At 43.8% G+C, this 20,277-nt stretch overlaps 2 protein-coding genes and 1 long non-coding RNA gene across 6 annotated transcripts in view; 1 reads left to right on the top strand and 2 right to left on the bottom strand.

Annotated features, from left to right (window-relative positions):
• Window positions 1-725: 725 nt before the first annotated feature.
• LOC120734651 lies at window positions 726-2,639 on the top strand. Of its 4 annotated transcripts, none has more exons than XR_005696073.1 (5): window positions 726-744; window positions 1,263-1,414; window positions 1,572-1,679; window positions 1,785-1,900; window positions 2,043-2,639. It is a non-coding gene; the product is annotated as an uncharacterized LOC120734651 (long non-coding RNA). The 4 variants fall into 4 exon arrangements; XR_005696074.1 differs by having other exon boundaries at window positions 727-744; window positions 1,258-1,414; XR_005696075.1 differs by lacking the exon at window positions 726-744 and having other exon boundaries at window positions 1,227-1,414; window positions 1,572-1,609.
• Window positions 2,640-4,019: 1,380 nt separating this feature from the next.
• si:ch211-278p9.3 (ribonuclease inhibitor) lies at window positions 4,020-17,181 on the bottom strand. Its single transcript, XM_040033338.1, has 5 exons — window positions 17,036-17,181; window positions 10,733-10,903; window positions 9,615-9,788; window positions 7,122-7,168; window positions 4,020-4,066 (listed from the first exon to the last, which is right to left on the bottom strand). The coding sequence occupies exons 1-5, from the start codon at window positions 17,047-17,049 to the stop codon at window positions 4,020-4,022; spliced, it is 453 nt and encodes a 150-aa protein (XP_039889272.1). The 5' UTR covers window positions 17,050-17,181.
• Window positions 17,182-17,248: 67 nt separating this feature from the next.
• The window catches only part of LOC120734646 (protein NLRC3-like), a 54,935-nt gene continuing 51,906 nt past the window's right edge, over window positions 17,249-20,277 (bottom strand). Inside the window, exons 7-9 of the mRNA XM_040033580.1 lie at window positions 19,539-19,611; window positions 19,187-19,376; window positions 17,249-19,050 (exon numbers count right to left, since the gene is read on the bottom strand). Of these exons, the coding sequence (XP_039889514.1) occupies window positions 17,249-19,050; window positions 19,187-19,376; window positions 19,539-19,611 (2,065 nt within the window). The remainder of the gene's footprint in view (window positions 19,051-19,186; window positions 19,377-19,538; window positions 19,612-20,277) is intronic.

Genomic DNA, 20,277 nt, shown 5'->3' with positions numbered 1-20,277 from the left:
TATGGAGCGGCAGATGTGTGCTGTTGGTGCTGGAACTAAGCTGCACACAGCTGATGTTAGTCAGGAAACATTACAGACTGCTAAGGTTACCTTCACACGGAGCTTCACACGGAGACGATCAGTCAGCAGAAACGGGTAGTTCAGGAAAGAGAAAGTAAAGTTTGAGCAGGAAGGAAACACCCACAGGGTGCTGTAATGTTACCGTTAGAAACTGTCAGTGCTGCATTCAGGTGCACGTGGGAAACTCCCAAATCTCTGGCAGGTTGTCCAAAGGTGATTTATGTCTGCTGGTTTTCTGGAGGTCAAAACACAAACTGCATGATGTCACTGTGACCACCACAGTGACAGGAAGTGTTTTTATCACCGAAACACTGAAATGATGCTAACGGCTGTCGTTAGGCTCACTGACAGCAGTGCTGATGTGTTCATGTCAAACACTGGCTCAGGTCAGACTCCTTCATCCTTCTCCAGCGTGAAGCCGCCCTCAGACACACAGGAGCTCTGACCTTTGACCTCCTGCTACCTTTTTATAAAAAAAAGTTTGTATATTTGAAGTTTCTGATGTGCACGAACATCAGTCCAGCTCCTTTAACTTTGAAGCATCGTGTTGAGTTATTAAAAGCTCTTTGAATTCTGCTTTTATATTTTATGAGCTCCCAGCACAGAAGTGGGATTAAATGGGCCCCACATGTGTGCTGCTGAGAAGGATGTACAGGGGCTCCTGTTGCCAAATCCAAGCCTCAGGTTAGTTGTATTTGCTACAGGACTGAGACAGCTGAGGCATCAAATGTTTGATTAAACGGATGAAAAAGAGAAGTTTCTTCCCTGTAATCATCGCTTCTTAAAATCTGTAGTAAGTTCAGGTGTGTCAGCGTGCTGAGGTCACAGAAACAAGAAACTTCAGACTTCAGAGTGCTGTTTACAGTTTTCTGTCATCATGATCATATAAACAATAAAAGGTGAATCAAATGGACCATTATGGCAAGGCTGGGATGGTCAATTTGGTAAAGTAAATCCGTTGGGCACCTTTCTTTGCCTTTAGACAACAATTCTGATGGCAAAAAAGCCAAACGGGACAGGCAAAAAAGAAAAAAAAAAAGACTTTATTGTATTCATACAGAATCAGTTTGGTATCATTGTTTGTCTGATTGCTGAAACTAAGAGCTGCTTTGATCTGTTTACATCTAAAGTCTCCAAAGTTGAGCTCTGATGTTTCTTCTCCCCTGTGTGTGACATGTGATTCCTACATGCTGGCAGAGCAGCAGTTTGTGCTCACAGATGGTGACGGTGTGGAGAGACGGTGGTGTTTCCTCAGAAGAACCAGCAGAGTCACAAAGGACACCAGTCCATCTCACCACCCTGACTCGCTGACTGATGCTCGTCTGCACTGCACAGAGGAAATCAGCTGACCGAGGTTTGTCCAGTGACGTGTTATGAATGTAGATTTGTTTTATGCTTACAGATATGTTTTTCTTGACAGGGGCTCTGCAGAGGTTAGACAAAGCAGAGAAAATGATGTAGAAATGATGTAAGTAAATCTTCAATATTATTTATTTGCTTGGTTATATTAGGAGTGTTTCTGAGTGAGGGGGGAGGAGTCATCATCCAGGTAAAGTGACGTGGATCAGTGGACACACTTTTCTCCCCTTTAAAGGAGACGATCAGAGTCATCCTTAAATGTTAGTGCTTTCAAATACACAAACATTTTTAAAGGACAAAAATGAACATCCAACTTTGACTGGAACACAAAATAAATCTTTGCATGTGTGTTTTCAAACTCTCAGATGGGCAGCATATCAGTCTTGGACTGTCTAACCTGCAGCACTGAATGACCACCGCACATGAGCATGTTCCTGCAACATTCAGCATCTGATCCTTCATCTGTGTGCTTCTGCTTTTGGTAAGTAGAGTTACCCAACTCCAGTAACTCTAAACACATGCCATCCGTTTCTAACGGCCTGGTTACTTCCTGTCAGTTACTTTAGAAACCATGTGGTCACCTGACCTAACACTGTTTCTTCTTCTTCCCCTTAATGTTCAAGTGTCACATGTCAAACAGCTGGAGAGGAAACGACACCAGTGTACTGAGATGTTTCAGCAACACGTGCCAGATGCTGTTCCTTCATGGTGACATCACCAGAGACAGCCCCGCCCACCTCAGGACCTCGCCATTGATCATGATGATTATAATGATGACAGCGAGCGGAACTAAGACTGTAAAAATCCACGACCAGAATGTTTCTTTGTAATTATTAATGAATACTGAGAGCCTCGTTCTGTGTTTTGTCTGTTTTGGTTGTGTTTTTTTTACCTCATTTGTTACTAACAAAGTTCACAAACTCACACAGTTTACATTCTGTATGTTTCCATCTTTACCAGCCACACTCTAACTGCATTTAAGAAAATAATCCTTAGAAATCGTCGTTTTTCTCTGTTGTAATTGATGATAATTCAGTGAATATACTGCGCTGCTTCCTTTTATTGCGTCTCACATTGCTTTAAGTTTTTCAGTGTCCAGTTATTTTTTACTGCTGTTTGAATTCTCTGTATGTTTGACCCTGTAGACTGTTTGATGGACTGCTTGTCTTCCTGTTTGTAACCGCTGCCTGTTTTTGACTAAAGATTTGGATTTCTGACTTCAACACAGCCTCTGCGTGTCCTCCCTTTGTGTCCTCTTCCTCTGTGAATGTGTTGCATGTGTCACAGATTCATTTTATTAACAGCTTTCCCACAGTGAGTTGCATCAGCATTCATTCACAGCACATTTCAGAAGGATTCAGATTAATACAGTGATCTTACAGTCAGAATGATCCTGACAGAGTGCCACTGTGAATGATCTTTCATCAGGTAAATTTAAAGTTCAGTATTTCAAAGCAGGAGTTATGAAGAATCATGCTGGCATTAGGACTAATAATATGTACTTACAAACTTAAAGTTTTCTAATTATGCTAGAATATTGGAAGACAACCAACTTTTAGTGTTTTCTGCATATTAATTATTCTGAAATAGAGACGTGACTCTAACTGTACAGAAGCACTAAACAGCTGACAATCTAACAGACATCATTGGCCTGAGCTGTCATGCACAGTGAGTCTGATCCTTTGCTGTGAGAGTCTGACAAGCATGTTTCTGGTCAGTTTGGAAGAAATAATATCACAATGTTGATCTTTTTGTCAATATTCCTTCTCTTTACAACATAAACTGTGATCAAAGCTACTTATGTTCACAGCATGTAATAATGCTGACAGTCCAGGGCACTGTGGTCTGTTGAGCTAGGGTTAGGGTTTCAGACATATGTAATCAATATTACTCTTGCTGGATATAACAAACACCCAGGAATTCATATTATAATTCGATTTTCATGACATATTCATATTCAGTATCAGTCCTTTTATATTATAACCACGTATCCACCCAGGCTCATGGTGGGGCAGGGCTCTGTCCTGGGATGCTTGAGTGAAAGGTAATGTACACCTGACCAGGTATCCAGTCTGTCACAGTTGTTTTCAATATTTGGTTTAAAAATATGAGTGAAAACAAAAATCCAACTAGGATTCCTGCATATGATGAATGAACTTTGACTGTATTGTCCAGCTGAGCCATCAAACCCCAGCAGGTGAACCTTATTCATGACATGGTAACAATGTAAAAAATTAAACAGCAACAGCTAATAACAGGAATCGGACACGCGGTCCACCCAAGTCCACAGCAACCACCATAGCAACAGCCTAGCATGACCTTAAAAACATATTCTGTCTTCATAACTATCAAAAACGTGAAATGATTTGCAAAGCGTGAAAGTGTTACAGCTGCAGAGAGCTATGGCGGCATCTTTGGAAGCTGTTTACATAGCTAATAATATACGATGTAACCATGGAGACAGTCAGTCACGTGAGCTAGCGGTGCACGTTTACTACAGTGAATAAGGTGATTGTGTGCACAGCGTCCACACGCTGCACAGGGTAAAGACATTACTTCAATATTGTTTTATATTTATATATATTTGCCTTTGTTGACCATCACCTCAGGTTCACCATCACAGTTTCAGCAGACAGATGCACACTGTCTAAATATGAACACACTCAAAAACTCATGTCTCAGAAACAAGCACAGCTGTTCATGTTTGTCATTAGAGTTTTATTTGTAAGAAAATTGTGAACTTCATATTGTGCATCAAATCAAAGAACATTTGACAAGTCTGAGTCATTCATTTGCCCTACGAGAGCTGGAATAAATATATATCCTGACAGTTACAGTTGAAACAGTAGAGACAGGTAGAAATGGGATCAGATTAATCTTTGCTTAGTCAGACACCTCCTGTGTTCAGGCCATCGTATTAAAAACAAACAACAGCACAATCCGTGTGATTCTGCATCCATAATATCCTATTAGAGCGATTAGAACATGCTGTAGGTATTACAGGTACTGTGCTGCAGTGGTTTGTATCATATCTATCTAATAGACTCCAGTTTGTGCATGTAAATGGAGAGTCCTCTTCACACACTGAGGTTAATTATGGAGTTCCACAGGGTTCAGTGCTAGGACCAATTCTGTTTACATTATACATGCTTCCCTTAGGCAGCATCATTAGAAGACGTAGCATACATTTACACTGCTATGCAGATGACACCCAGCTCTATCTGTCCATGAAGCCAGATAACACACACCAATGAGTTAAACTGCAGGAATGTCTTAAAGACATAAAGACCTGGATGGCCGCTAACTTTCTGCTTCTTAATTCAGATCAAACTGAGGTTATTGTACTCGGCCCTGAAAAGCTTAGAAATATGGTATCTAACCAGATTCTTCCTCTGGATGGCATTACCTTGGCCTCCAGTAACACTGTGAGGAACCTTGGAGTCATTTTTGACCAGGACACGTCCTTCAACGCACATATTAAACAAATATGTGAGACTGCTTTCTTCCATTTGTGCAACATCTCTAAAATTAGAAATATCCTGTCTCAGAGTGACGCTGAAAAACTAGTTCATGCATTTATTACTTCCAGGCTGGACGACTGTAATTCATTATTATCAGGAAGTCCTAAAAACTCCTTGAAAAGCCTTCAGCTAATCCAAAATGCTGCAGCAAGAGTCCTGACAGGGACTAGAAAGAGAGAGCAGATTTCTCCTGTTTTGGCTTCCTGTTAAATCCAGAATTCAAAATCCTGCTCCTCACATACAAGGTCTTAAATAATCAGGCCCCGTCTTATCTTAATGACCTTGTAGTACCATATCACCCTATTAGAGCACTTCGCTCTCGCTCTGCAGGCCTACTTGTTGTTCATAGAGTATTTAAAGTAGAATGGGAGGCAGAGCCTTCAGCCTTTCTCACTCACTAGGTGTTAATAAACCTCTCTGCATTAATCACACTTTTTATTGCTTGCTCATAGGGGGTCATTGATTGTTGGGTTTTTCTCTGTATGTGTTATTGTAGGGTCGACCTTACAATATAAAGCACCTTGAGGCGACTGTTTGTGTGATTTGGCGCTGTATAAATAAAATTGTGAGATTTCATCAGAGATGTAAAAATTGCAGCTGATGTTACTGTGTCAAAGTTACCAAGGCTGGAACACAGAAACATTAAATAGATTTTTTCCTCACCTAATTTATTTATTTTTTCCAGCATAAAAACCTTTTAAAAATATGCTTTAGTTCAGATTTTAATCCAGAAATTCAGTAATGAACATATAAAGATCACCTGTGCAAAAATTTCTGTTTCTAAAGTGAAAAAGTAAAAAAATTATAGCACTTTTAATAAATGTTTAGGTGTTTCCAGCCCGGCCCAATTTTGGCACACATTGGACACCATATGTCAGTAGTAGGCGAGGGCTGGTTCTTTTAGGTTCAGCTGCTAACAAGATGGTGTATCGGTCAGAATACAGGACGGAGGACAAGAGGCTGTCACAGTCAGCTAGTTTATTGCCACCTCAATGCTCAGTGTTGCCAGCAGTCTGTAGTAACATATGTTGCCATTAGACTAAATATATGTCACACCAGCAGTGGTTCAACTAATATAAACTCAAACAATATCTAATATGATAAACCTGCACATGCATGCATGCATATACATGTCCATGACATAATATATAATAACTCAAATTATGCAAATATTACATAACTTGGTTCAAACACACAGAGAACACCACATGAAAATGCGCTGCTACAACTCAGTAGAAAGTAATTCAAGCTGCGGCAAATCTCGAGATTGCAAATAAACATATTTAAGGTAAGTTAGTTTTCAAGTTGCTATACATCAATACAACCATTACATCCCAAATTGTAATAATATGTATGCATTAAGTCCGTAGTAACTACATAAATTGGAAAAAGGTGCAATAAACTAAATAAAAAAAAGAATTGAAAATCGTTTGTGAGTGAAAGAGACAGACATGTACAGACTGAACTGTTCAACAGTCAGTGTTTCTCTAACAGGACCACACTCTTTACACTCAGCACAGGGACACTGAGGCACCACTTTCTAACCAAAACCCAGGATAAAGAGTATCAGTGAATGTGGTGTTGAAGGTGTGGAGGTGGATCAGAGTGTCAGAGACTCTGTAGAAGGACAGAGTGCCAGCAGGACAGTCCACATACACTGCTACTATCTTAGAGACGGAGGAGGAGGAGGAGGAGGAGGAGATGGATGCTCGATTGTTATTGTGACAGACAGCATCAGGACCATCTTTAATGCAGTCCAGACTCCAGGACTGATCGTTGTATCCAAAAACACAGTTGTACGTCTCTCCTTTCCTTCTGATTCTTCTGTAACTCACTGATATATCAACCATTCCTTCCCATTCGACCTCCCAGTAACAGCGACCAGTCAGACCATTTGTGCACAGCAGCTGGGGACGAACATCGAATCTGTCTGGATGATCAGGATACGACTGAACCTCCTCCACACGTGTCACCTTCCTGTTGTTGTTGGACAGTTGGAGGTTTGTGTTCACTGTGTTTGTGTCGATTGTGAGTTGACAGGAATCTGATGGAGAGAACAAACACAATCCAGCTGCAGTTATTGATCCATCATCTGTTCATTGATTGAACAGATGATGGATCAGAGATGGATCAGAATGTGTGCTGCTTTGTTTTCATGAATCCCTTTAAAAACACACTTACACTTCCTCAGACCTGGTGTCAACCATTGTTCTCCAGCAGGCTCCACCCTGAAAGGAGGAGGGGATCAGTGCAGCACAGTCAGCATGCACACATGGACATTACATGGCTCTCATACACAGACTGATAGTGTTAGGATGGAAAATGATTAAATAAATCTGCTTTTGCTTGATGTTTTATACACCTTCCTATTGTGCTCATACAAATGTGGCACTCCATGTAATAAGGGCCAAACACATTAATTCAGCAATATTCTTAAATTGAATTATTAAGACTGACATGTAGAGCTTGCAAACATGCTTACACATCAATTGTGGAGTTAGAGTCAGGGGGATATTTTTTCTGGGCTGAGAGAGTCCGAACACAATGTCCCAGATTTAGATAATCAGTAGAAAATAAGAGGCTAAGAATTGCTGGATAATATTAGTGCAACAAGGTTAGGCTACGGAGGTGTTTTTCCTTTTTTCCAGGAAAGAAGCAGATGGTAGGACAAGGTCAGACATGGACGGAGTGGAGAAGACCCGCAGGGGAGACGGTAGGAGCACCACATCGCGGTATAAAACTGTATTGCATGCTTACAGGGCCATCCTATTTGTGAAGCAGACCGCGTGTTCACATTGAGGTCCAGCACGCAATAACTTGTAACTTCAACTGCTGAAGCCAATAAAATCTTTCCAAAGATAGTCGTTCTCCTTCCTTAAGAAAGAAAAATGAACACAACAAAGTGGCGACCCTGACGGAGTTTTTCAACTGGTTTCGGTTCAGCTCACAGAAAGCCTTCAAAATAAAGGTAAGCAGAGCCTGTTGTTTATATTGAAATCTGGATACCAAAGTAGAGGACGTATGCCCTGATGGCACCATGAATTTTACTTTATGGCCAAATTCTTCCAGATCTTTGATATAAAGGCTGATTTGTTTTGGTATTGCCCAGTGCCTGGTCAGTGTCTTGCTCAATGGTCAGGTTGGGACTGCCAGTAAGAGTTATAAGTCAAAAGGTACATCAGTCCAAAAATTGGAATAGACGGTCCATAGTAGACAAAATTCTCAGCACATATAAATCAACAGGGATACAGAAAGGAGTTCCAGATGAATAAAAATTCATTCAAAGCCTTCTGTTGATCGCTTTCATTTCTTTTACCTTTTTATTTACCTTTAACCTTTTGTATTGTTTATATTGTCTGTTTTGTTACTTAGTGTTCTTCTTGATGCATTTCTCAATCATCCAGGTAAGTAAAGCTCCAAAAGTTGATTCTGTTCATCTGGACGTAGCGTTTTGTGGGAGAAACGTTTCGTCATCATCCAGGTGACGTCTTCAGTCTCAGCTGACTGCAGGTTTCAATCTTATAAACAGTAAATTTGCATAATGACTGAAACCAGCCCACTGAAGGAACAATGGGCTGGGAGGTCAGTATCATAATTGTGCAAATTCTCATCCCCATTGATCAACAACCACTGATCAAGGTCCATTGATTAAATGGGCCTTGTCCATGAGTACCATTCACAGAGAGTTTGGATACTTAGCGTTCTGTTTATTTTTACCTTCATGTTCAGCTCTTTGTGATGGCCTGTCTACAAAAAGCGCTTAATAAGTACACTTTACTTACTTATAAATTGGCAAACCCAACAGTTAACGGGTTTGAGTCTATAGTATTTTGCATAACACCCAATAAGGATTTTAGCCGTATTAATTATGTTCATTACAATGTGCAGAAATTGGCTAACCTGACCAAGAATGCAATAGCTGGACTGTCAGAAAAGTTGATGTCAACGTCAGTTATGACAGTCCAGATCAGGATAGCTTTAGTTATGCTTTTGGCAAAAAATTGGACACATTGGGTGTGTCCAATGCTTGGGTTGGCTTGTTGTATGTATATTTCAAATTATACAGCTCTGGATGGGTCAGTTACCAGGGCACCGGAAGGATTATGGAAACTGTCACATGAGATGAAAGAATTTTCTGGGATTGATGTTGTCAGATCTCATGTTTGAGGACTCTTATAAACAGATTGATAACAACGGCAGTAAAGGACGAACACGTGCCACCAAACTATCAGATGCCATTGCTGGTTGGGGTCGGGTGAGGAGGACTCAGGACTGAGTCGAGAGATAAGTTGGAGCCCCAGATGTTGAGAAGTAGAAGGGCTAAATATGTATTGCTCATTTGGTGCTTAGGCTTTTATTATCAAAAGAAACACTGAATCCTTTTAGAAGATAAAATGTCTGTTTGTTTGATGCGTCTGTCTGTAAGACCCAGTAACTACGTGAAGAAGGCCGACAGCTGATTTAGCACTGACTCGACCAGAAGACTGCTCTCCAGTTAAGGCTGAAAGGCTGAGTATCACACTGGATGGGAAGCTGTGGGATAGCAGGCTGAACGAAACACATGTTCCTTTGATTCACACGTAGAATATATGTGAAAGGGAGAGAATCAGAGAACTCTATCATTCCCTGAGGAAATTAAAATTCATCCTCCTCTATCAGACATTCTCTCCATACCTGAGAGTGTCCAGTCTCCAGCCTGGATCCTTCAGTCCAGCCGACAGCAGCTTCATTCCCAAGTCTCCTGGATGATTGTAACTCAGGTCCAGCTCTCTCAGATGGGAGGGGTTGGAGCTCAGAGCTGAGGCCAGAGACGTACAGCCTTCCTCTGTGATCAGACAGCCTGACAGACTGCAGACAGAACAACGTGTGAATACTTTTTTGTTGTTGCTGTGTTGTTGTTTTTTTCTTTTTTTTGAGCTTGAATGCCACGCACCCATTCCACGCATTCAGTTAATGTTAGCTTTATTTATAGCAGCAGCAATTGAGAACACATAATGAGATATAATTAGTTGGATTTTTTTGCCCATTGTTAATCAGCGGTGCCAGCTTTGTCTTTCACAGTGATAAGGCCATGAGGGTTCTGCACAGTATCTTTGCTGTTCCTAGGACTGCACTCTTCTGGACGCAGATCTCAGACGTCATTCCTGGGATCTGCTGGAGCCACTCGCCCAGTTTGGAGGTCACTGCCCTTGCTGCTCCAGTTACCAAGAGAACCACTGTTTCCTTCACCCTTGACATCTTTTTGAGCTCATCTCACAGCCCGTCGTATTTTTCAGGTTTCTCATATTACTATCACTCAGCTACATCTATCACTATGGCTGTCTTCATCTGCTTTTTCTATCGCCTCCTTTAGCCAACTGATGATCTCACCAGTGGGGAAGGGCATAGGTATTGATTGTCCAGATCTTGTTCTTCCCATTCGGCTGACTGCTCAGAACTTGTGGTTGCAGCTTTCCTGGAAGCCACATTTGCCTGTGGGATTCCCAGGTACTTGTAACTATTCTCAATGTCTCATGGTCTTTTTTGCATTTTCTGCACTTTTTCCTTAATCTATCATTCATAGCAATGAAAGGGAATTAGTATATCACGAGCACAAAATAGCCCTAAATTCTCTAAATGGACGGTGAATGAATTCACTTTTTAAACATGCAAAAATATGAAATATGAAAAAAGTCTACAGTACCCAGAGTCTAACACTATGCAAAAGGTTAAACAAAAATAATTTGACAATTATATGATTGGTAGCTGTTTAAATATTAATATAATTTAATGTTTTATGGCTGATTCCTGACCTGAGAAATTCCAGTTTACAATGTGGATTTTTCAGTCCTGCAGAGAAAAGCCTCACTCCTGAATCCCACAGGTCATTGTTACTCAGGTCCAGCTCTCGGAGACTAGAGGACTGGAAGTTGAGAGCAGACAGAACTTCACAGCTTCTCCCTGAAAGGTTACAGCCACTCAATCTGAAAAGCAAGATTTGTGATAAGATTAAATTACTGTAAATGCTGAACCTAGACAGCCCAATTCATGGTTAAGAAAATAACCACTACACCACTGCAATCAGGAAATATAAAATATTTAGGTATTAATGTTTCTCCCAAGCTTGCAGATCTAACTAAATTAAACCATATCCCACTTTTAAAGAAGGTAGAAGATGATCTGGCTAGATGGAAATGTCTACCCATATCACTCATGGGAAGGGTTGCCGCTATAAAAATGATGGTCTTACCAAAAATAAATTATTTATTCTCAATGATCCCAACTAAACCGCCACAAGATTGGTTCAGATCTCTAGATTCATGTATGTCCAAATTCCTTTGGAAAAATAAACCCCCACGTATAAGCTTAAAAACACTACAAAAGACCAAGGATAAAGGAGGACTAGAACTGCCTAACTTTCAGCACTACTTCTTAGCCAACAGGCTTCAGTTTATCTCAGGATGGCTAAAACATACCTTCTTAGATGAACCTTGGCTAGATGTAGAACAAGCACTTTGCAATAATCTAGAGATCTCAGACCTACCATTTATCAGCTCAAACATCCAACGACATGAATGCTTTAAAAGCATCAACATCAGCTCTTCTCTGACAGCATGGTGGGAGTTTCTAAAATTGACGGCGTCTTCATTAATCCCATGCAAACGTACACCTATCTGGAACAACCCTGACATATTACAAAACAATAATATGATAAACTTTTCAGATTGGAGTGGTAAAGGAATCAAATATTTAGAACATATACTAGAAGGAACAGAATTTATTTCATTTGACGGACTAGTTACACAATATGGGATCAACAAGAAAAGATTTTTAGAATATCAACAAATTAAATCCATAGTAAAAAAGAAATTTAAACCGGGTCAAGTTGAACTACAAACACCACCAAGTGTGGTTCAATTTCTTACTCTTAAAACCCCCAAATTACTATCCAAAATATACAGAATGCTTTCTGAAACAGATGAATCAATATCACTTCCTATTGCAAAATGGGAAGCGGATTTATCAGTTAACTTAGACCTAAACTTCTGGTCTCAGATTTGCTTAAAAACCTTTCATCTAATTAGAAATCCCAGTCTTCAATTAATTCAATACAAAATATTACATAGAGTGCACTATACAGGTCATCGGATGTTCAAGATGGGCCTTACGTCTACCAACAACTGCTCACACTGCCAAACCAATTCACCGGACAATTATATCCACGCTCTTTGGTTCTGTCCACCAGTTCAGAAGTTTTGGCGCGAGATATGTGAAGACTTATCGAAGTGTCTGAAATGTAACATTCCAACTTCCCCCTTAGTGTGTTTGTTGGGCAGCTTAGATAATGTCACTTCAGAAAAGAATATCGCCCATATGGTTTTCACTGCCCTATGCATAGCCAAGAAAACAGTCCTCATGAACTGGAAAAATAAAAATAATCTTAATTCTAACCAATATAGAAATTATCTATTAGGTTATATTAGTCTTGATACAGCCTCTGCCACCACATCAGATCAATTGCTCTGGGCTCCTTTGATCAGCTCCATCACCTAGTGGGGGTGGGGGGTCATAGTTTGGTCCCGCCTTCACTGTTGTGATTGGTGTGGGGGTAGGGACAGGCTTAGGGCGTCGGGGGGTTCCCCGGAGGCATCTTCCTTGGGGGGCTCAACCCGGGGTAGCGGTCATGTCCGGTTAGGGGCTCTGTTGGCTTTCAGGTGACTGTTTCCTCGCGGCTGCGTGCAGCGGGGCTAGGGGAGGGTCTGTACTGACGGACGTGGGTTACTGACCTGGTAGCCTGGCTGCCCCTGGGTGGGTCCGGGATGGGCGTGAGGTTCTGGGGGCGCTCCGTCTCTGGGCTGGGGCCCGGGCCAGGCCTCGGGGGCTTGGGTCCTGGTTGGTGTGTTGCCGGGGTTGTGGGCGGGTGGGTGCATGGGGGCCCAGCCCTGGAGCAGGGTGCCGCCGGTGCATCGAGCCACCTGGGGGGCTCTTCAACTGGTGGGGAAGATTGTCACATCTCGCAGGAGCTTTCCTCTCCTCAGGGGCTCTCTCTGCAGGAGGGGGAGACACAGGAGAGGTGGAGGAAGATCTCAGCCTGGGTGTTTATTGTCTTATGTAGTCTGGAAGATGAGTGGATGGTGGGGTGGGTGCAGTTTTCTCTGTGGTGGGGTTGGGTGGACTGTCCCGGGCTCTGTGGGGCCGGGAGGCACTGCTGCGCTGGGCCCCGGTCTGGATGGGCCTGGGCCCCCTTTCCCTGGCGGGTCGCGGAGTATGGGGGTGCCTACTGGGGTCAGCGGGGGAGCTGGCCCCAGGGAGGGGTCACTTGCCCCTCCCTTCCTTCCCTCCCCATCTCCAGCTGCCTCCCTCTTCCCGCTCCACCACAACCACCCACACATGCAGGACCTTGGAGTAGGGGTATGTCACCAGGGTGCAGAGGAGGCTACCACCCCCCCTGTCCCCTTCTGGCTGCCTCTGCCTCAATTTTATCCCACAACTTAGACATTCACATTACTCACACTCTCATTACACATACATATAGGATCTTGGGGGTGGGCACGATACACGGAATCCAAAGTACCATCAGGGTGTACACCCCACCCCTGGCGTCGTTGCCCACCTCTCAATGTTAAATACACGTAGACATTGAGGGCTAGCAGGAGGGACCATGTGCTTACCTGCTGCTCTCTGGCAGGTAGCTCCATGCCCTCCTGGGTTTTAAATGCACCTTAGAACACACATGCATCAACACTACAATGAGCGGGTGGAGGGAGGTTTGGAGTCTTCTCTCACCCCCATTCTCTGCGACCTGCTGGAGCGGGGGGGCTAGGAGGAGGAGTTGGCCGTCCGGCTGCGGTCTGGAGTGTGGGGCCTCCCTGCTGCTGCGGAGTCGGGGCGGTCTGCCTCCCCCCACCGCAGGGAAAAGGGTAACACCACCTGGGTCTGGGTGCAGTTCCCCCCTCCAGGGGCAAGGGTACCTAGACCCGGTTTGTAGAGTATGCTTGGGGAGTGTGATTGTGTGTACAGCGTCTCTTTATGTCTGTCTCCACGTTGGTTGAGTGTGGAGTAAGTGCATATGAGAGCATGAGGGTGGGAATGGATGTTTGTATATGTGTGTGCCTGTATTTCTGTGTCTATATGTCAGGTTGGGTGTCAGGCGCCACCTCTCTGGGGACATCTTAGGCCCTCCAAGGTTTGGAGGCCTATCTCCCCCTACCACCACTTCCCCTGCCAGTGGCGGACTCCCTCAGACATCGGTGCGTTGGTGGTTCTTTGTGTCCGGGGATGGGCGTCCAGGTACACACCGGCTCACTCCTTGGCGGCCGCTTATTGGGGCCTGGAGCCTGGGGCTCGCTCGGGCCACTTCGGAGGTGGGGTGCCCCCGGCCTCTCGGCCTGGGGCTCGGTCACTCAGGCACGGCTGGCTGCCGGCGGAGCTCACGGGCGCGTCACTACAACTCCCCCTGGCTTCTGCTCCGCGGCTGCTGAGTGAGCCCTCATCTGGGACTCTCCTCAGCTCTTACTGGGACAGTGGCGCGGCTGCCCCTCTGTTGGTCTTCCTTGGTCTCTTGTGCTCTGATGTCTGGAGTTTTGATCTCCTCCATACCTGCTTCATGCCCTGGAGGACGGGGCTGCGGCCCCCCCACACCCTCTAGCAGATCATTACATGAAGGAACCTTTTAAAAACAAGCGCGTCCATGCTCACAGGTGTACACACGGGTGATCACACCCACAAACTACACCCTTTTTGGCTTCTACCTCAACGCACACTGTGTTATGTTGATCTTATGTGCTGCACAATAATGTTTAATATTTAGTATTTACTGTCATATTCCCATATATCATTGTGATGTTGTTTATTCTATTACTCTTGTTCTCTTCTGCTTGTTTTCTTTTTTCTTTCAGCAGGTGATCCAGGTGATTGATATATGCATTTTTTTTTCTTTTTTTTTTTTCTGCTCATTCTGTTGGTTTTTGTCTTTTGCCCTTCTCCCCGTCCCTCTTCTCAGCTGTTTCTCTTTCCCTCTTTCTTTCTCCCCTTCTTTCCCCCAGTCAAGTCTGTCCCGTATTCAGTAAGTGAAAATAAAATAAACAATAAAAGGTGAATCAAATGGACCATTACGGCAAGGCTGGGATGGTCAATTTGGTAAAGTAAATCCGTTGGGCATCTTTCTTTGCCTTTAGACAACAATTCTGATGGCAAAAGAGCCAAACGGGACAGGCAAAAAAAAAAGAAAAAAAAAGAAAAAAAAAAGAAAGAAAATAATCTAAAATTTGAGTTAAAACAAATCTAATAAAACATTTTAAATTTTCTTTGTGAAAACACAAATCAAGCTCTGTCTAAATATACCTGTTGGCATAAACAGAAGGCACTATTGGTCACTTTCTTGGCCCAAACAAATCTCTTCTAAGGGACACTTAAGTGTTGCACCTCCACCAGATGCTTTTGGTCAGTAAGCTTCTGGTATGATCACACTTGTTGGAAAGTTCATAGCAGAAATGAAAAAGGAGATAACAGACTACACTGAAGGCGAGTTATAAACTGAGCTATGATTAGCTAACTAAAGTATGTGTAATTGATATAAAGAACAAAACTCCTGTCCTTGAAGACAACATTGTGAGTGAAAAACACGAGGCTAGCAAATCTCGGAGACGAGGCTGAAGGATCAGATCTAGAATGCATGCAGAAAGTATTCACAGCAGTTCAGTTTTCTCCAAGTTGTCATGTTAGAGCCTCATTCCAAAATGAATCACACCAATCATGCCTTGCTGGCTTAAAAGGCTGTGCTGTTAGTCATTAGATTGTTGTTGTTGGTATGTGTTGGGCTGTTAAAGAAAGCAGCATGCTGAAAAGCATGAAACTGTGGTTGGGTCTGCCGTGTGATGTTTACAGTGGCGCCAAAACCCAGGAGGGGGCGTGGCAGACCCAAGACCGGGCCAGCCAGGGAAGGAGCTGGCCCAAAAAGTGGCCGAGCTGGCAGGCGGCGGTGTCTCGCCACCCGTGGGAAGAACTACAAAACTGATCCGAGTGCCGGATGCAGCGAATCATGAGTCTAGTAGCTCAGATTAGTTCCTGGCCGTCACCCCCGCCACCCCCACCTATGACCCTCAACTGCACAGCGCCTGTTCTGGCCTCCAGGGTGAAACCAGCCAGGATGCAGCCTGTCAGTGCACCCATCACCACTCCTTGGGTGGGAGCGGCTGTTGGTCGGCAGGGGCCTGCACCCGTCATGGCCCCGGAGGAGGGCCGCAGAGCGACTGGTGTGTCTTCACGGTCCGGTCAGAGGCACTGCGAGGGGCCTCTCCAGCCAGAGGTGGAGGTCGAGGAGGCGCTGCGAGGGGCATCTAAAGCAGGTGGTGGAGGTCGAAGCGTGCAAGGGTCATGCTACTCCTGAGGTCACCGTGCTGGCCGGTCTAGCGGTGTCCTGAGGTCAGCACGCCAAGTGGTCCTGCATGCCGGCCACCTGCCAAGCCACGTGGGAGCCTCTGCTTACATCTGCAATTGCCACATGGGTGGCCCCCGTCACCAGCGCCACGGATACGTGGGTAGCCACCTGAACTCACACTTCCCTATTGCTGAGCCGCTGTAGGGGAGATGGACTCACCTGTACGGCATATGCAATCCCGGCTCACGCTGCAAGCTGTGGAGCTGCAGCTGACTGTGTGTGTACAGCAACCGGGAAAAAGTGTTAAATACAGCAGGATGCAAACTGTGAAACTGTGGTTGGTTCTGCCGTGTGCTGTTTACAACCCATAGTGACAAAGTTAAAAAAAAAAAGTCTGCTTGAAAAATTTTCAGAAACTTATTTAAAATGAAACAACCAAAAAATAAATAAATAAAATGTATAAGCAAGTATAAGCAAGTATTCACAACCATGCCACTCAAAATTAAGCTCAGGTGTATCCCATTTCCACTGATCATTTGTTAGATATTTCTACAAGTTGAATAGAGTCCACCAGTTGACTGGCTGTGATTTTTAAAGGCACAGGCTTGTTTATATACGGTCCCATTTTTGAGAGAGCATTTCAGAGCAAATAGAGAGGTGACCAAAAATCTGATGTGAACTCTTTGGCCAGAATGCCAAATGTCGTGTCTAAAGGAAACCAGCTAAAGGTCATCACCTGGCCAATACCATCTCTACAGGTGAACAAGTGGTGGCATCAGGATGCTGTGGGGAAGGTTTATGGCAGCAGGAACCAGGAGACTAGTCAGGGAAAGATGAATGCAGCAATTTACAGACATGTCTTTGATAATTGAGAGGCTCGAGAGGACCTTTGACAGCTGAATTATTTTGAATATTTCACAAATTCAAAAAGGAATGACCACATATTTACTTACAGAGCTCTGTTGGAGGCTTTGACCACTGGTAGCAGTCTCAGAAGAGCCTCCTCTGAAGCAGAGTATTTATTCAGGTCAAACACATCCAGATCTTTTTCTGATGACAGTAAGATGAAGACCAGAGCTGACCACTGAGCAGGAGACAGTTTATCTGTGGAGAGACTTCCTGATCTCAAGGACTGTTGGATCTCCTCCACTAGAGAACGATCATTTAATTCATTCAGACAGTGGAACAGATTGATGCTTTTCTCTGTAGACAGATTCTCACTGAGCGTCTTCTTGATGTACTGGATCATTTCCTGATTGGTCTGTGAGCTACTTCCTGTCTGTGTCAGCAGGCCTCGTAGGAGGGTCTGGTTGGTCTGCAGTGAAAGACCCAGGAGGAAGCAGAGGAACAAGTCCAGGTGTCCATTTGGACTCTGTAAGGCCTTGTCCACAGCAGTTTGGTAGAAGTTTTTCTCTGTAGATTCTCTTGTGTCAGAGTTCTTGGAGGTTGTTTGTTGTTCTTCCAGCAGATTGAGTCCAGAGTTGATGAAGGTCAGATGGACATGAAGAGCAGCCAGAAACTCCTGAACACTCAGATGGATGAAGCAGAACACCTTGTCCTGGTACAGTCCTCTCTCCTCTTTAAAGATCTGTGTGAACACTCCCGAGTACACTGAGGCTGCTCTGATATTGATGCCACACTCTGCCAGGTCTGATTCATAGAAGATCAGGTTTCCTTTCTGCAGCTGATCAAAAGCCAGTTTTCCCAGAGACTCCATCATCTTCCTGCTCTCTGGACTCCAGTGTGGATCTGTCTCAGCTCCTCCATCATACTTGACCTTCTTCACTTTGGCCTGAACCACCAGGAAGTGGATGTACATCTCAGTCAGGGTCTTGGGCAGCTGTTCTCCCTCTCTGGTTTTCAGCACATTCTCCAGAACTGTAGCAGTGATCCAGCAGAAGACTGGGATGTGGCACATGATGTGGAGGCTTCGTGAAGTCTTGATGTGGGAGATGATCCTGCTGGACTGCTTCTTATCTCCAATTCTCTTCCTGAAGTACTTCGCCTTCTGTGGGTCAGTGAACCCTCTGACTTCTGTTACCATGTCAACAAACCCAGGAGGGATCTGATTGGCTGCTGCAGGTCGTGTGGTTATCCAGAGGCGAGCAGAGGGAAGCAGTTTCCCCCTGATGAGGTTTATCAGCAGCACATCCACTGAGGTGGACTTTGTAGGGTCAGTTAGGATTGTAGTTTTGTGGAAGTCCAGAGGAAGGCGACACTCATCCAGACCATCAAAGATGAACACAACCTGGAAGTCTTCAAAGCTGCAGATTCCTGCTTCTTTGGTTTCAGTAAAGAAGTGATGAACAAGTCCCACCAAGCTGAACTTCTCCTCTTTCAGCACATTCAGCTCTCTGAAAGTGAATGGAAACATGAACTGGAAGTCCTGGTTGGCTTTGCCTTCAGCCCAGTCCAGGGTGAACTTCTGTGTTAGGACAGTTTTCCCAATGCCAGCCACTCCCTTTGTCAGCACAGTTCTGATTGGTTCATCTCTTCCAGGTGAGGCTTTAAAGATGTCTTCTTGTCTGATGGTTGTTTCTGGTCTGTCTGGTTTCCTGGATGCTGTTTCCATCTGTCTGACCTCATGTTCATCATTGACCTCTGCAGTCCCTCTCTCTGTGATGTGGAGCTCTGTGTAGATCTGATTCAGAAGGGTCGGGTTTCCTGCTTTAGCGATGCCCTCAAACACACGCTGGAACTTCTTCTTCATGACAGACTTGAAATGATGTTCATAACCTTCAGTGGGAATTTCTAAAAAACAAATTAATTAAATCTCAGTCAAGAATTTATTAAGTACACATGCATGTTGTCCATCTGCAAGATATTAGTTAATTTAGCATTCATTAACCAGCTCTAATCTTTATCTGTTTCTTACTGCGCAGCAGACGGTCAGCCAGCTCCTCCTCATTCAGTCTCCTCAAGAAGTCCACTGTGATCTTCACAAATGCCTCTCTGCTTCTGCTCTTCTCATCATCCTCCCTCTGACTCTCTAAGCATTCTGGGTAATCTGGACTCAGAAGCTTCTGGATCTTCTTCAGCTCGTTCTTCACAAACGTGATGATGTTGTCCTCCAGCAGCTGGAACAGAATACTTTATATATGAGCCAATCAGACTGAAATCATGGAGCCAAACATCAGATCCATGTTGGACACACTGACACCCCGCTGGTCTACAAAGAGCACCATGGAGATGACTGTGAACAGAATAGATGTAAAAGAAGTTGTTGTACATGTACAGACCATAAATATGGAGTCCAGCTGTGTTTGATGGGCAGACTGACCACGTTGAACCTCTGAGCTCTCCTGGTCCACTCTGTGGAGGAATTATCATCAATTCAGCCAGTGATATTTTGACAAAGACATTTATTTAGATGACTGCTCTTAGTCGTATATGGCTATGATTTCAGCTGATCGTACTAAAAATCAACAGCTCAGCTTAGTTTCTTTTTACTTTAAGTTTCCCAACTAAAAGCCAACATCAGCTGCTAACAAATTCTCTTTGGATGACAGTTGTAAAGAAAACATAATGAAATAGTTAAATAACAATCAATCGTCTAAGATATGATTAATTCCTCTCTCAGCTCAACAACCATCCGGTCGTTCAGTCTAACGTCACTAGCCGTGTCTGGGCCTAAACTCCGCTGCAGGTCCATAGATCAAACGATCACTGTGGCATTACTGAGAGTTGAAAAACTGTCTAAAGTCTTTCATCTTTAATAAAATGATCAGCGTTCTGCTCTACCAGGTGTAACAATTGAGTTTAACATCCAGGCATCCATGAAAACGGAATTTATGACATTTAATGAAGTTAGAAGTTAGCAGGAAGTTAGCTCGCTAGCTTCTATCTAAAAACAATATAGCATTTCCTGACTGAGAGATTTTGGAAACAAATTCAAACGTACAGCTCTGTTATGACTTCCAACATAAATGAAGAAAGAAAACTAAACAGCAGTGACGTTTTTAGGGTTACTGAAGTTGG

This window comes from Simochromis diagramma, unplaced genomic scaffold, assembly GCF_900408965.1.
Source record: "Simochromis diagramma unplaced genomic scaffold, fSimDia1.1 OVJJ01000571.1, whole genome shotgun sequence".
In the NCBI taxonomy this organism is placed as follows: domain Eukaryota; kingdom Metazoa; phylum Chordata; class Actinopteri; order Cichliformes; family Cichlidae; genus Simochromis; species Simochromis diagramma.
The sequence above is the reverse complement of the archived record's forward strand: the minus strand, read 5'-3'. Positions and strand labels throughout refer to the sequence as shown.

What these genes read in the sequence shown, in the direction of transcription:
- si:ch211-278p9.3 (XM_040033338.1), bottom strand. An exon ending in TGGAGACTGGACACTCTCAG is followed by an intron (nt 7,169 to 9,614) that starts GTATGGAGAGAA and finishes TCCTCCTTTCAG; the next exon opens with GGTGGAGCCTGCTGGAGAAC. An exon ending in GACACCAGGTCTGAGGAAGT is followed by an intron (nt 4,067 to 7,121) that starts GTAAGTGTGTTT and finishes GTTCATATTTAG; the next exon opens with ACAGTGTGCATCTGTCTGCT.